General features: G+C 46.7%; 1 protein-coding gene across 2 annotated transcripts in view; it reads left to right on the forward strand.

Moving 5' to 3' along the window:
- The window catches only part of MDH1B (malate dehydrogenase 1B), a 293,136-nt gene that overhangs the window by 143,717 nt on the left and 133,063 nt on the right, over window positions 1-16,356 (forward strand). For both annotated transcript variants that reach the window (XM_086955317.1, XM_086955316.1), the window contains exon 6: window positions 3,680-3,821. In XM_086955317.1, the coding sequence (XP_086811443.1) occupies window positions 3,680-3,821 (142 nt within the window). The remainder of the gene's footprint in view (window positions 1-3,679; window positions 3,822-16,356) is intronic.

Below are 16,356 nucleotides of genomic sequence, written 5' to 3' on the forward strand. Positions count from 1 at the left end.
TAAGTCAGTGAGAATCAGTCAGTCAGTGAGAAAGTCAGTCAGTCAGTGAGAGAGTTAGTCAGTGAGATAGAGTGAGAGAGTCAGTAAGTCAGTGAGAGTCAGTCTGTCAGTGAGAGAGAATGAGTCGGTCAGTGAGTCAGTCAGTCAGTGACAGAGAAATTAAGAGTCAGTCAGTGAGAGAGAGCGAGAGTCAGTCAGTCAGTGAGAGAGTCAGTGAGTGAGTCAGTCAGTCAGTCAGTGAGAGAGTGAGTCAGTCAGTGAGAGAGAGAGTGAGAATCAGTCAGTGAGATAGAGCGAGAGTCAGTCAGTCAGTCAGTGAGTCAGTGAGAGAGTCAGTCAGTCAGTGAGAGAGAGAGTCAGTGAGTCAGGCAGTGAGTCAGTCAGTGTGAGAGAGTCAGTCAGTGAGAGAGAAAGTGAGAGAGTCAGTCAGTGAGATAGAGAGTGAGAGAATCAGTCAGTGAGTGAGTCAGGTAGTCTGAGAGAGAGATTAAGAGTCAGTCAGTGAGAGAGAGTCAGTGAGAGAGAGAGAGTAAGTCAGTCTGAGAGTCGGTGAGAGTCAGGGGAATTGCCGATTAAAACATTAATTTATAGTTCAAAACTCATGCATCTGAATTCTAGAACCTTGTAACTAGACAAATTTTACAAGAACATTTAATATAGGTCTTGCAAATGTTTTGCCAGTACGGATTTGTAAGCTAAGGCTGAACGGTTTGTTGGACCTGTAGATAAAAACAATTTGTTTTTATGTAGTGCTTCTTAACTGCAGCTCTGCAGCTTATAAGCACTGTGGGAAGCGGGAAAGGGTTTACCCAACTTAAATGGCTGAGTTAGTCTTGGTATGATTTGAACTTGTGCCCTGCAGATCACCACAGATGTTAGTAGCGGGAGATAACTCGCTGAGTAATCTTGAAATCCTGAAAACGGGGTTAGGACTATAAGTCAATACCTAGACCAGCCAGGCTGACTTTTAAACACAGAGGCCGGCGGAATGCATGCTAGTCCATCACACAGACCTAGGGCATGAACTGTGAGTTTAGCGAAGCAAGACAGGCGCATAAGTGCCCCCGTTTTAGAATTAGGTACTCATGGAAAATAGTCCACTTTTTTCAGGCCGTGCTAAATTCAGAGGAGAATCCACGCGTGCGGATCCTCCTTGTATTACCACCCAACTTCAATTCAGGCCACAGTTTGCCTGAAAAGTACCACTGGTAGCCACGTGGATGCGAGCGTCAAGGCTGGCGCGGAGCATGGTGCGTGTCTGTGTCACCTCAACAAGAAATCTAAAAGGGAAGGGGGCATTAATTGGCACGGAGCTAGAAGTGAAACACTCTGTTTGTATTTTGTGATATTCCTTGAATTTGAGCAACACATCACTACCCACCCCTGGCGTTTACATTTGGGGCCATAGACACTGTTTGTCTTATTTTAACACATGCCACAAGGCTAAGCAGGAAAGGTTCTCTTCCTTTGCTATGCAAATCCCAGGGAGTTAACCGGGTTGCCTGTGGGATTTGTCAAGCTGTGCAAAATTAACTCTATTCTGAGAATTAACGCCGCTAACCTAGGTGTTATTTCAACCAAGAACAAGGAGCCAAACCAATTGTGTGTGAGAGCTCTGTGGGAGGGTGTGAAAACATGGAGAGCAGGTTGCCATTAAATTGTGTAGGGTGGCGATGACGGGTTGGAGAAACACCGTGTCTAGAGCTGAGATTGGGAAAACTTGCAAGTGACGCTGTCAGCGAGTTGTAGGTAAACATGAAGTATGCATGTCTGAAACAGGAATCTTCTGAGTTAAATGGCATTTTCGAATTATTTGTTCGATTCTTAAGCACAGGTAGGCACAGAACAGCGTCATTAATCCACAGTGCCTGCAGCCTGTTTGCGTGTGGCATTTGTCCACTCCTTCTAAGCGAACGGTCGCCTCCTGTGAGCGTTCGTGCACACTGACCAGGTTGTCGGATTGTCACCTTAATATTTTGAGTTTTTCCTGCTGAGGTTGTACGAGGAGACATGCTTTCAACAACTGGATAAACTGTAATGAGCAGTCTGTCACGAAGAACCATTATCTTGTGTAGGGTGGCGATGACTGGTTGGAGAAACGCCATGTCTAGAGCTGAGATTGGGAAAACTTGCAAGCGCACTCGTGCTTGTGCTGGCAACCACCTTGCGGGAGCAAGCAGCAGCGCGCGGGCCATCTGTTTTCAATTAGCGTGGCTGCGCGGGCCACTGCTCGCTCCCGCAAGGTGGATGCCAGCACAAGCTCGAGTGCTTGAAAAGAGCTGACCAATTTCTAAAGGTCATGTCCTAGAGCAGTGCATGCGCGCTGCCTAGGCGAGACCTAAAAATCCGTCATAAGTGTTGCACTTGTGTCACTTCATTTTTTCCCTGTTTCATAAATGTTCATATTGTCCGGACTTTATCAACAACATTGTGCTCCATTCCACAAACAGTACATTTTCTCCAGTTATGCACCAGAGCAAAATTCATGTCATTTTCTACATGTTGTTTTCAGGAAAGTGGAGGGAGACCGTGTTGTATCCAGTGTTCAACAGTACACTGTGCGCTCATCAGTCGTATCAATGCTGTGTGCCTTGGGCAATATGAGAAAGTTGTAGTTATTAGCAGGACTGACATGTGTTAAACCGAGTCAAACTATTCCCCAAACCAGTGGTTCTTAATGTTTTGACTTCTGAGGACCACACTAAATCATTACTGGAATCCGGGGACCCACACTGAATCGTTGCTGGCATCCAGGGGACCCCATTGAGTCATTACTAGAACATGGGAACAGCGGTCAAAACATTTTCAATGATATTAACCACAAAACAATACACAATAAATACCGAAACGAGCATTTGTCGAACAAATACACAAATAATGGATTGTTTTATTTAATTAACACACAAATATATTAAAAACAAAATTCAACTTTTATAGTATGGTTGGAATTTTTGTAAATTCAAGTGATGCCATTCACCATCCATACTATAATTTGTTTAATGGTCCACACGGCCAAACACTGGAATCACCTCCCACGAAGACTGAGGACAGAATCGAATCACCTTCAGTTCAGGAAATCATTAAAGACTCTCCTCTTCCCTCAAACATAATTCTTTAGACGGCTGAAACCCCTGGAGATGCAGGTTAGCGCTGGGATGCTCATTGGGTTACTACGCGCTTTACAAAACCTTTAAATAAATAAATAAATAAATAAATGCACTGCTACCACGAATCAATCTGAGGATACTAACCTAATATTTACCCTCCAATTTCTTCCTTCACACTTACAGAGCGTTTTTTAAATTTTCATTTTTACATTTTGCTTCTTTATTTGCATACACTTTATTAATCTGTTGATATTATTTCATTTTCTAAGCAGTTGCAGACCCCCTGAATAGGCTTTGTGGACCCCCAGGGGTTCCTTGACCACAGGTTAAGAACCACTGTCCTAAAATATGCACCTACTCCCAAAGTGGTCTGAGTTGACAGTAGGTTGGAAAAGAGTGTTTTACAAAAAACACAAATAAAAGCATTAGCTAGTTTGCTTTATCCGTCAATATCATGTGTTTGCGTGCCACCTGTAGCTGTTTCAGGTCGTGTTCTGTGTACTGATTTTGTTTCATTCACCTTTCACTTCGGGAGAACACTAAGTTTGTTTTTTCTATCTTCTTTCTGACAGTGGTGAAAGATGTCATTGTGTGGGGCAACATCAGTGGTGTCAACTTTCTAGATCTGCAACTTGCCAAGGTCTACCACTATGACAGTGCTATTTGGGGTCCTCCCAGCTACTCCCGCCCCCTTCTAGAGATGATTTTTGACAGGTACAGTACTAAACCTTGCATGTATAATAATGGGATCACAGGTTACCGACTGCACGTCTGCTGCAACATCTAGCCTACAACATTGGGGTTGTACTCTTGAATAGGTGACACAGCATCCAACAGAGGTATTGTATATTTGTGGACAACTTTCTGAGAACACAAATATTTTAAATGTATTTAAGACACTGAACATGAGTTTTCTCATTTTATACAAGTGAATATTAAATTAAACTGAGCAAATATTGAGTGCATGATAAGTTCAAGTAGGTTAATAATGGTTGTAGAAGACAGCCACATAGGCTTGCATAATTTGCAGAAACCCATCATTTATCTTGTAATGACACCTTCATGTGTTTTAGAGCAGTGTAAAAGACATCTTTTTAAACAAAAACTCTTTTTATTGTTATTTTCATTTGCAGGAAAACATAACAGGTTCAATCTAATCCATACGACATAACATGATACTGACATTTTTCAAAAGAGCATAGGCCATGGAGTACAGATTACATCATAGATTATTCCATTAATCACACACCTTGTAGATAAATGATATTACGTATATCTCTTTGCATTCAATATTGATATTTTGCCCATGTCCATCCTTCCATTTCCACGACCAGCCCCATTTTTTTCTCTCGCTCCTCTCATATCTCCATCAATGGTTATTTTGTTGACGCCTGTGAGTGTGGGATTCTTGGTTTCTGCCGCTGATGTATTTGAACGTTATAATAATTACATTCTTAAAGGATCCCATATGTCACACGGGCGAGACGTGGGTGGCATTAGCTCAGCATATGCATTCAGTTTTTCCTGACAAAATATAAGATCATTTAGTCAGTTTTTGAACTTGGGTTCCCTTCCCCTTCCCCAATTACAGTCAACCCTGCGCTTGGCCAGGAGCTACCCCAAGGAAACATATCTTCTGATTGGACCCTCCAATCAGAGGATCGGTTAGACGGTTCTTAGATTCCTTGCCCTCAGTAGTCACAGACCTTGCTGCCACCTCTGCTAATTTCACACTGCTGGGCGATTTAAACATGCACTTTGATGATATTGGGGACTATACGGCCCAAGAGCTAATTGCTGATATGTCCGCACTACAGTTAGCTCAGCTTGTCCTACTACCCACACATACTAAAGGGCATTTGCTGGACCCTGTATTTAGTAACTGCCCCGATCTGAAGGCAGAACTCCCCATTGCGCTCCCGTGGACGGACCACTGGTTAGTCCCTCTAACCTGGAACACTCATAAACCCCCTGCTTTGATGCCAGGGTTACGGGACGCACGGAACTGGTCCAAACTCTCATTAGACAAGTGGGCCGCCGAGCTACAAGCCACAACACCATCTATTAACGTAGACCCCTCGGTAGCTAATGATGAATTCAATAACTGGATAACCAAAGCATTGAACATCATACTGCCAGCTAAGACAACTCTGGCAAAGAGATCTAGGACCTCGGCCCCCTGGTACTCTGAGGAGCTCAGGGATATATTAAACGCAAGTGCAAAAGGCTAGAAAGGAAATGGCGTCTGGGTTATACTGACCTAGATAAAACCCTGTATAGGAAATCCATCAGGGATTATAAGAAGGAAATAACGAAAGCACAAGCCTTGTACTATACACAAAAGATTTCCGAAGCCAGTTCCAGCTCTAAGGAGATATATCGGATTGTAAAAAGCCTCACTAAACTTCCCCAGCCGCCCGTAAATAGTGATGACTTACAAGCCCGATGTAATGATCTAGCGGACTTTTTTCATAACAAAGTGGATCTCATCTACTCATCCTTCTCAACCATCATCCCAAATGCCTCAGTAGACATCTTGGCGTATCCCAAGCAGAACACAACAGGCAATCTGTCTCCTGTGCTGGAGGAGTTCCCTTTGTTGCATACGGACCTACTGGCCACTTTAATGGCGCAGGTCAAGTCAGGCTCCCCTAGTGATCCTGCCCCTCCGAGCTCTTTAAAGGCTGTTAGCCATACTATCCTTCCTGTTTTGTTGGAGGTACTTAATGCCTCAATCTCCACTAAAACGATCCCACCAGCTTGGAAAGAGGCTAGGGTGAGGGCACTGGTGAAGAAACCCAACATGGACATTAATAACTTCAGTAATTACCGTCCCATTTCCCTGCTCCCTTGGATCAGCAAGATACTGGAGAAATACATTAACAGTCTCCTCACTAATTTTCTAGAAAATAATCAGTTGCTTGACCCCTCACAAATGGGTTTCCGTCCCAAACATGGGACGGAATCTGCCTTGTTGGCAGTTCTGTAGGAAACAAGGAGTATCTTAGATCGGGGAGGATCGGTGACAGTCATCCTCCTCGATCTGAGTGCCGCTTTTGACACTGTAAATCATGAAATCTTATTGCAGCGTCTCTATGACATCGGGATTCAGGGAGGAGCGTTGAAATGGCTCAGGTCATTCCTGAGCGATAGAACTTTCCAGGTCTTTGAGGGAAACACTATCTCCACTAGCAGACCTTTGGGCTGTGGAGTCCCGCAGGTCTCCTCGCTTAGCCCGACGTTGTTTAACGTCTATATGAGGCCGCTGGCGGGGATCGTCCGTCCATATGGTATTAAGATCATCACCTATGCGGACGATACCCAGCTGGTGGTCTCTCTAACGCGGACGGAGGGCTCTGCAGCCATGGCGGATCTGGCGGGTTGCCTGAGTGAAGTGAACAGCTGGATGACCCTGTCTTGTCTCAAACTTAATGGGGACAAGACAGAGGTCATGCTGTTGGAACACTCGGCCCCATCCTCGGTGGGCCCGTTCTGGCCAGCCTGTCTGGGCCCCCCCTCCAGCTCCCAAGAATTCCATTAAGAGCCTGGGCATTAGGCTGGATAGGTCCCTAACGTTAGACTACCAGGCTGTCAAGCTATCTGCCACCTGTTTTGGCCTTCTTAGAATGTTGAGGAGGATTCTCCCCCTGGTACCATTCAAAGCCAAACAAACTGTCGTACAGGGATTGATCCATTCTAGGTTGGACTCCGGAAACGCACTCTACCTTGGAGCCCCTGACTTCACATTGCGGAAATTACAAGTGATTCAAAACTGTGCGGCCCGGACCCTACTTCAAATCCCCCGTAGGCTCTCAGCCAAACCTGGACTAATAACACTGCACTGGCTCCCTATCAGGGACAGGATTAGTTTCAAATCCCTCTGCATTGCCCATCAATCATTCTGGAAAACTGGTCCAGCAATCAATCGTCCCCTGATTACTCCCTACCTCTCCAACAGACAGCTACGGTCCGCCAACGCGTTTCTTGCTGTCGTGCCTAAGGTTAAACGGACCAGATCGGGAGGCCGTTCTTTTACCTTGAATGTGGCCAAGCTGTGGAACACTCTACCCCTCCACTTAAGGTCCAACTCAGACCTAACTTCCTTTAGGAAACATTTGAAAACTTTTTTATTCAATAATTAGGTCTTCACATTCTCTGTGCCATCCGCCCAACTGTAAGAACACCTTTCAGTCATAGCGCTAGGACGCCTCCGGGCAGCTATTCGCGCTTTATAAAACGCATTTTCATTTCATTTAATTTTCACATCCTTTGTGTATCCCAGTATTGTGATGAGTGGCGTGTCAGGTATATGTGACCCTGTCATCTGATCTAGTGCCACAAGCAACTCAGCCCAGTATTGTCGGACAGGGGCGCATTCCCAGGCCACGTGTAAAAATTCAACTCCCTCCCTCCGGCATCTATCGCACTTGTCATTGCCTCTTAGTTGGAAGTGCATTAGTTTTGCCGCCGTGTAATAAAGGCAGTTGTTGGACTTGGCCCTTATGGCAGGTTCACCCCTATTTTTTTTGCTTTTAATATGTGACCTGCTTAGGTGATTGTTTTATGCTTCTTTACCTTTGCTAAATGTTACCTACTTAGGTGATTGTTTTATGCTACTTTACCTTTGCTAAATGTGACCTGCTTAGGTGATTGTTTTATGCTTCTTTCCCTTTTCTAAATGTGACCTGCTTAGGTGATTGTTTTATGCTTCTTTCCCTTTGCTAAATGTGACCTGCTTAGGTGATTGTATAGGTCCTGATAAAAAGGTCCTAGTTCCCTGCGTGATTTTCCTAAGGTGGTTAGGGTTGCTTAGGAGGTATTTACCCTTTACCAGTGATTACTGGTTGTGTGCTACATTTACTATTTTGGTGCTACAGTCATTACATGTCTATGTGCTAAGTGTTATACCTACAAGTATTACTCCTACAAAGTGCTAAATTACAACAAGTGCTAATTCTAAAAAGTGCATACCCCTGACAGTGGTCCATGTGGCCCTGTCCTGTACATAATCCCCTGTAAATTCTGCCCGTGCCTGTTGGCACATTGTAAATCTAATGTGTTTTTGCTATAATACAAAGGCTATTTTTTATATAACCTTGTGTGGAGTTTCCTTTGTGGTGGGCCTTGGGTGTTGTTGCTGGGTGCGCGCGCAAACGCTTTACACATCGCCTCCGAGATTAGCCTTGCTGCTCGCGTCACGTTACCTAGAGGGTGAGCAGGGGTTATCTTGGTGTGTAACTCCCTTGCCCTGACTTGGGAATGGTGATCTCTGACTGACTTTGGCGCGAGCCTTGGCCAGCCAGGGATCCCATTTCTAACATTGGTGGCAAGCGGTGTGGATTGGACTTGCGTTTGCGCTGTACCACAGTGGCGACAGGCCGCACTACAAAACTCTACATTTTTAGATAACCACATTTTGGGGATTATTTTTTTTTGGTGAAGTCCAGTATTTCTTCTCCTGAAAGGTGTCATTTTGTAATTGTGTCCAGTACAGTTGTTCCCCGCCCTGCTCCCAGAGTTTGGTACCTGTGTCGCTTATGTTCAGGTTGAAGTACAAGAGACTTAGGAAACTGTCTCACCAGTCTTGGGAAGACTTTTGAGGATGAATGTTGTGGAGCACTGTTTGATTGGGAAAAGGCTCACACGAAAGACGAGTCTGACGGATTGTTCAGCATGATTGTTAAAGAGCACTTGCTCAGTTATTGTTCATCAGGATTGCGCCAACACCTGTTTGGGTGTGGGTTGTCTACGGCATGGGAGCTTGTAGCGGAAGCAGACCGCTGGTAAAGTGTGAGAGGTTCTCTGGAGTCATTAGTGAGTGATCCAACAATAGTGGGTCAGGTGTCCTCCAGCCCAGCGTGGTGGAGGAGGGTGAGAGTAGCCCAGCTAGGTCCCAGTGCAGTGATGAGGGTGTAGGGGCTTACTACCTGTCTCAGTGGAGCAGGAGTGAGTGTGTGACCGAGAGTCCCCAAGCGCCCGAAGCCCTACCGCAGAGCCTGGATGGTTTCTTATGGGAACACCAGGATGGGAACCTAAGCTTACCTGTTAGTTCACTTGAGGGAGATCTCCTAGTGTGTAGAGGACCTGGAGCATCTGTAAGCGGAGCTTCTATGGTTCTAGAGTCTGGCAGTACCGCTCCAGTAGGGAGGGTACAGTAGTCCCGCGAAAGGAGTGATTGGGGAATAGTATGTGAGTCCCCAGAAGTCCTGGAGTGCCAGGCATTTATTCCACCAAAGGTTTTAGACCGGAGGTTGGAAGGCCAGTTTCAGGATCAGCCTGACCTGAAGGGTAGGACTACTGTAATCAGTATCCTGACCAGTTCTTCTTCCAGAGGTACCTCCCCGGTTGGGAGGGAGCAGGACTCTGGAAGGGGTGCAGAGGGTGGGAGAGCCCACCTCTGACCCCGGTGCAACCTGAGGGGTTAAACCCTAGGTTGGGAGAATGGTGTTTTTAGGGTACCCCTCGCAGGAGGAGGAGGAACCCTAGGAGAAGAGGTAGGGGGAGGAGAGCCTTCCCTGAGACTCCCGGTCCGCTTAAGATTGAAGACCCTAGGCTGGAGAACCAGTGGCAGTCTAGCCCTGTCTTGCAGACAGGAAGAGTGGAGAATGGCTTTTATGTGCCAGGAGTTACTACCCCCACTTTGTGCCTGGCAGACTTACTCTCTAATTGTGGTAACGGCTGTACTGATAAAGGAGAGGTTGTGAATGTAGTCTCAACAGGGATTCAGGAGGTGCAGCTTGCATGATTACGGTTGTTCCAATCTGAAAGGAGCCAAAAGGTCAAGGTAGGCCAGCATGGAAAAGTTATGTCAGAAGTTTATATAGGGGAGGGAGTACTTACTTATGAAGCCTGAGTGAAGGCGCAGATACAGGACTACTTCCGACTGGATGTAGTACCATGACGTGTAGGTCCAAACTAATTCTGGGACTTAATCAAAGCCGTTTGCGCAGTCAGGGCTGTAGAGAATGAGAGAGAGCCATGGAGGTCAAAAGGGGTCATGCGTGTAATGGAGGATGGTGTGAGTGAGTAAAGTAGCTGCTTACTTGAGCGTGCCTTAGTTAAAGCGTAGAAGGCAGAGTACTCACATTGTGAAGAGACTTCAGTCGATTATGAATTCTGAAAGGAACCAAGGCAGGCAGTAAGTTACGAAGCCTGCAAGCCTAATGGTGATTGAGGGGCAGGAGGAGCGGAAGCGTTGCTACTTACTAATTCAAGATCCCAGGGAGGAATGGAACACCTTCCTGGTAGATGCACAGCTGATGACTGGACTGCAGCGACAGAAATGTCAATGCGGGGGGCGTTTCTTAAGTAGCGGGCCCTGGGTAGTGACATCGCCTAATTAGTTGGGCAGGGAGCTCGCATGTGTGCTGTCAGCGAGCCCTGCAGCAATTGCGGTTATTATTGCAAATGGTGGTCACAGGCCGTTAGGGGCGCGTCTACTTTAGCTAGGTTATAAGGCTACATTACTGTCATGGAGGACTCGGCAGAATGGTCCAAATGACTAATGTACACATTCATAGCAGAGAATTTCAACACGTATGGTTAATAAACACGTAAACATTAAAGAACGACGCCGAGTTCTGGATGCAGCAGTGGTAACACAGAGTTTTGTAACATATTTGGATGGAGTACAAAGGTCTGTATTTTGTCCAGTTCGGCGCTAGGTACAGGTATTCCATTCATCAATGGGATTCAGTCAATTCTTAATAGTCTTGCAATTGAAAATCCATTTACACTGCAAGCTGTTGAGTATTGTCTGTTGGTTACCTCCCCTTGTGTTGGGATGGAGACTTTCAATCACTTTCCAGACAATCTCGTTCTCAGAGTGTCCTTGTTGTAGAAAGTGTTCCACTGGAGGTGCATTCATGATTTTGCAACGAATCCTGCTTTTGTGCTGGGAGATCCTGGTCTTGATTTTTTGTGCTGTTGGGCTGATGTGGCGCAATTTGCATGGGCATGCAGTGCAGTGATATACACAACATCAAGCCTTCGTTTAGACAGAGGAGCATTTTGCTGGCACTTAGAGGTCGATCTATGCCTGAATTCCAGCTTAGTTGATTCCTGTTTACCTCATGCGAGGGATGCTGTCTAGCTCTACACCAAGACAGGCAACTTGATGACACCGACTCATAGGTAATGGGGAGTTAGATCACCGTTCAGGGATTTGTCAGATTCCCTCACCCTAGACATGATAAGTTAGGATGCACTAGGTAGGAGTACAATATATTACTGTACTTGTATGCAAGCATATATTTCCTGTAGTCAGCATAATGGTTGAACTGTCTTTTTTTACCATTCTTGTAATGCTAATCACATTATTCTGTTTCTTTCTATTTATCATTGCAGCACCAGTATTTTATTCAAGAATCAGAATGCTTAAAAAAAAATGTAAACTCTTTTCTGTGCATTTCTTGTGTATCTCCCTGGGTATGAATAAGAAACAAGGTGAAAAGGTTAGAGAGCTGTTACCACGATTCCTTGGGGAGTCAGCATTGTCATGTTCTGAGGTTGCACATCCATTTGTTACCCGGTGGTGCACTATGAGCTAGCAGGACTTTGCCAACAAATCCGGACGGTGTGGGTGGAATCAGTCTCGCACAGTTCTGATGGTTATGTTGTTCATCAAACACACAGTTTTACTTGGGAAAGTATAAGCCATACAACACTTCTACTCTTTGTTCCTGTTCCACTACTTGACCGGTCTGAAATGTGGTATGGTATCTCTGCTGTAATTTGTACAGGTAGGACCTCTTTTAAAGCTGGGTGGTAATAAGATACACACTGAAAATTGACAGTTGGTTAGACCTCTTTTCTTTCAGATGCTTCACCTCATTTATATCAGGGGAGTGTGGTTTTCCTGATTATAGAGTCTCTGTCAGTTCCACTATTGAGAAAAAGGTTGCACACACCTGTGACTGGCAGGAATGACATCAGAGGGGAGTTCAATTTAGGGCATCCCCTCTAACGCCATTTTGACCAGTGTTCTGTCTGGGTCTGCCATGTCAACTTTGCCGGAAGTGGACAAAGAACCTTCGTAAAAGACCACCACATGCTAGGAGAAACGCCCTGTGTTCGTAGGCATACGTTAACATTTTCTCTGAAGTAAAAGATTATCTAGTCCTTCTTGAAGAATTGATGGTTATTAAAATTTAATACATATGTCCCAGATGTCGCCATAAACTTGCTGCATGTTCACCGGCCTCCCTCCTTCTAGCCTCTGACTCAGTCTCCACTGCTATTGCTCTGGGTGAGTCTTAGTCACTCTATGGTCCACCAGCTCCTGATGCCCAAGCGTGGAACTTGATTCTGTTGAGTGCTGGTTGAATGCTAGTGTGCCGTCTTCTGCTCTCTCACTCAGACACTGTATCTCAGCAGTGCACTGCTAGCAGCCACTGGCGGCCGCTACTTAACGGGGGTGGCGAGGGGAGAAAGTTGGAGGGTAAATGGAAAAAAATACATACCTGCAGGCCAGCCACCGCATCTTGGTCTTGTTCAGCTCTTCGGTCGACTCCAGGAGCAGGAATCGGGAACCAGGAATCACACAGGCTCCCAGACTCCCCTAGCAAATCATGACACTGCGTTACAGAGGGACTGGGAGGCTGTGCATGTTCGTCCGGCCAGGCTGTGCAATACAGGCAGTGGAGAAATTGCAAAGTGCACATGACTGTTTGGCCGGCCCAAGACGGCCGGCCAAACCTCCATGCTCACTTAGGGGCCGATTATGATGACGGACAGACCTGAGTCCGACCGCCACCATAGAGTAGGAGGGAACCTCCGCATGGCCTGCGGAGTTCCCTCCTGTGCAATTAGGATGTGACCGCCACCCTGGTGGTCACATCCTCTATTTTTACCATTGCGGCGGGTGCGGCTTCATGCTGCATCCGCTGCAATGGTGCAAATGCATACATTGCATTTGTATGCAGAAAGCGGCAGGCACTGTGCGGTGCCTGCCGATTTCTGCATACAAATGCAGGGGGGTACCATAGGTACCCCCCATGTGCACCACCCACCCCCGCTTCACCCAGGGGACCCGCAACGGGTCCCCGCAGTGAAGTTACACATGCTTTTTCACGACGGAAAACCCGCCGCGGAAAAGCATTTTTAACAGCCCATCCTAATATGGATGAAGTGAAGAAGTGTGGCTCAGGGGTTAGAGGCGGCAGACCCGGAAGCTGAGATCGGTCCTGGACCAGGGTTCAATTCCCCGCCTCGGCGGGTCTTGGGCTAAAAATTCCACGGACTCGATAATTCTCGCTCTGGTGCCTTCTCGACTCACGGGTTCACACTCTGCGACTCTGGGCAATAGCTTGCTTAATCTCCACAACGGCCCCTCGCGGCGGGATGCCTGACTTTCACCTTGTGGATACCCGCTGGGGCTATCACACAGGGGAATATCAGGACGGGTTCCCTAAGCAAGCGCCGGGACACCCAATGCGGGTAGCTGTGCGCTATATAAGCTCAACTACATTTACATTTACATTTACAATATGGCTGACGGTGTCTGAGAGACATCGTCACCATATTAGAGCTTTTCCGCCGTGGTTGTAAGCCAACCGCGGCGGAAAAGCTGCGGACGGAAACCAGGACCCACCAGCCATCCTAATGTGGTGGTGGGTCTTTGGTGGGTCCGCTGCGGTTTTTCCGCATCCTCCGGGCCGGCGGTGGCTTCCGCCGGCCCGGTGGATGCAGAAAAACCGCAATCATAATAGGCCCCTTTGAGTGTGCTCACCACTCCTCCCTCTACTCTGGACAGCCAAGCCTTGCCCCAACCCGCACTTAAGCAGAAACGAGAAAATAACTTGGTAATAAGATTGCATTATTGCATCATTTTATTTTTCTTTTTTAAACTACTCACAGAGCAGTGAGGTAGCGCTCCTCCGCCATAGCAGAGGAGCCGCCACTGCGAGCGGCATGCTCTTTCTGCTTTCCTTCTGCTTGTGTTGATGGTGGCAGCTCTTCTCGGGCAGCTTCATTCAATGAAGAGACTCTCACTCTGATTGAGCAGGATTTGATTGGCAGTGACAGCAACGTGAGGTGGAGACTAGAAAGCCCTTCTCAGAAAATGGTTCTTAATTCAGACCCTTCTCAGTAGGGCGGACTGGCAGTATCGGGCATCAGGCGTTTCCCTGGGAGGCTGGAAGGGTGGGCCCAGTTTTGTTACTAGGGGGTGGTTTTGCAGCAGTGTTGCAATATTTATTTTATTTTATTTATTTTAATTTCTTCTATAGCGCAGGAATCAATCCCGTGAGGGTATCTCCGCGCTTTGCTAGCTGAGGAATATTCAGATAGAGCAACCTGGGAAGTTATGTGGATAGGAATGCCTCTTGGTAGAGAAGGGTTTTCAATGCCTTTCTAAAAGACAGGTGATTTGTGGTGGTTCTTAGGTCAGTGGGAAGACTGTTCCAGAGGGCGGGACCAACAGAGGAGAAAGCACGGTCACCGTGTCTAATTTTCTTTGTGGTGGGAGGTTTTAAAAGGGCTTGATTGCATGAGCTGAGGGACCTGCTGGGCTGGTACAATTCCAGGGACTGGGATAGGTATTTAGGACTTACTCCATACAGGCATTTATGCACCGTGCAACAGATCTTAAAATTGATGCGCTGCCGTATGGGGAGCCAGTGCAGTTCTTTCAGCAGGGGCTTAGAAGGAGTCCTAGCGGGTACACCCATGACCAGTCTTGCAGCCGTGTTCTGGACTACCTGCAAGCGGCCTACAGCATCTGCATTAGCTAATGTAAGCAGGCCGTTACAGTAGTCCAGACGACTAGTTACCAAGGCCTGTACAAGAGTCTTTCTACATGTGGGCGGGAGAAAAGGAAAGACACGCCTGAGCAGACCAATGGTGTGAAAACACAGACCCGCAATATAGTTTGTGTGATCTTTTAGGGTCAGTTTTTGATCCAGCTTCACTCCGAGATTTTTAACGTGAGGTTTGGGTGCAGGTACTGGGCCAAGATCAAGTGGCCACCAGTCGGGGGACCAAAGGATACTTGCTTTACCAAAGAGCAAGACCTCTGTTTTTGTTACCTTACACTGGAGGCAATTCCTCGCCATCCAGTGTGACACCGCTCTCATGCCCTCAGCAAAGTTCTCCTTGGTTTTGAGGCCAAGGGAGCTGAAAGGGTAGAGGAGCTGGGTGTCATCGGCGTAGGAAACCGGTATGAACCCATATTTCCGCACAATCTCAGCAAGGGGGGCCACATAGACATTAAACAATGTAGGGCTGAGGCATGAGCCCTGTGGCACCCCCTTAATGAGCCCCCTTGAGATGGAACTGAAAGGGCCCAGGCTGATAGATTGTGACCTCCCGGAAAGGAAACTCTCCAACCAAGATAGTGCTACGCCTCCGATTCCTACTCCTTTCAACCGGCTCAGCAGGGTGTTATGAGACACGGTATCGAAGGCTGCGGACAGGTCCAACAGCACTAGAATCATAGAGCCCCCTTTGTCTTGTGACATTTTGATCTGATCTGTAACAGAGAGGAGGGCCGATTCAGTGCTGTGGTTGGGCCTGAATCCAGATTGGGATTGGTCCAGGCCCCCTGTCGCTTCGATAAAGTTGGAAAGAGTGGTGTTAACGTGCTTTTCTGCCAGTTTGCTGATGAAAGGAAGGAGAGAAATCGTGCGAAGGTTGGAGAGTGCGGACCAGGGCAAGGTGGAATTTTTACCTATGGGGTTCACTACCGCTTCCTTCCAAGCGAGAGGGAGCTGACCTTTGGTAAAGGATAGGTTAAGAAGTTTCTGAATATGGGGACCTAGTATCTCGATTAGCGGGGAGATGAGTTTGGCTGGTATTAGGTCGGCGGGAGAGCCGGACTTAGTTTGGTTAATGAGTGTGGTCAGCTCTTTAGTGGTAATTTCTGGAATATCCAGGAGAGTTTTTCCAGAAGTCGTTTGCGAGGAGGTTTCAAGGACATTAGTTTCCAAGGAGTCTGAGACAGAGGTGATTTTTTTATATATACCTTCAATTTTATCCTCAAAGAACTGGGATATTTCGTCGCATAGTTCTTGGGTGAAGGTGTCAGGGCTTTCACATACTTCCGGGCTGGTGAAAGTTTGAATGATTTTAAATAACTCTCTTGTGGAGTTGCCAGCCTCTGCAATTTGAGTGGTCAGACTAGTTTTTCTAGCTTTTTTAATATTTTTGTAATAGGAGGACATAGCCTCCAGGTAGCGGCTCTTATCCTCCCTGTTGTCCGTACGTCTCCATAATTTTTCCAGTTTTCTGCATCTCTTCTTTTCAAATTTAA

Source organism: Lissotriton vulgaris, chromosome 2_1, assembly GCF_964263255.1.
Source record: "Lissotriton vulgaris chromosome 2_1, aLisVul1.2, whole genome shotgun sequence".
Classification (NCBI taxonomy): domain Eukaryota; kingdom Metazoa; phylum Chordata; class Amphibia; order Caudata; family Salamandridae; genus Lissotriton; species Lissotriton vulgaris.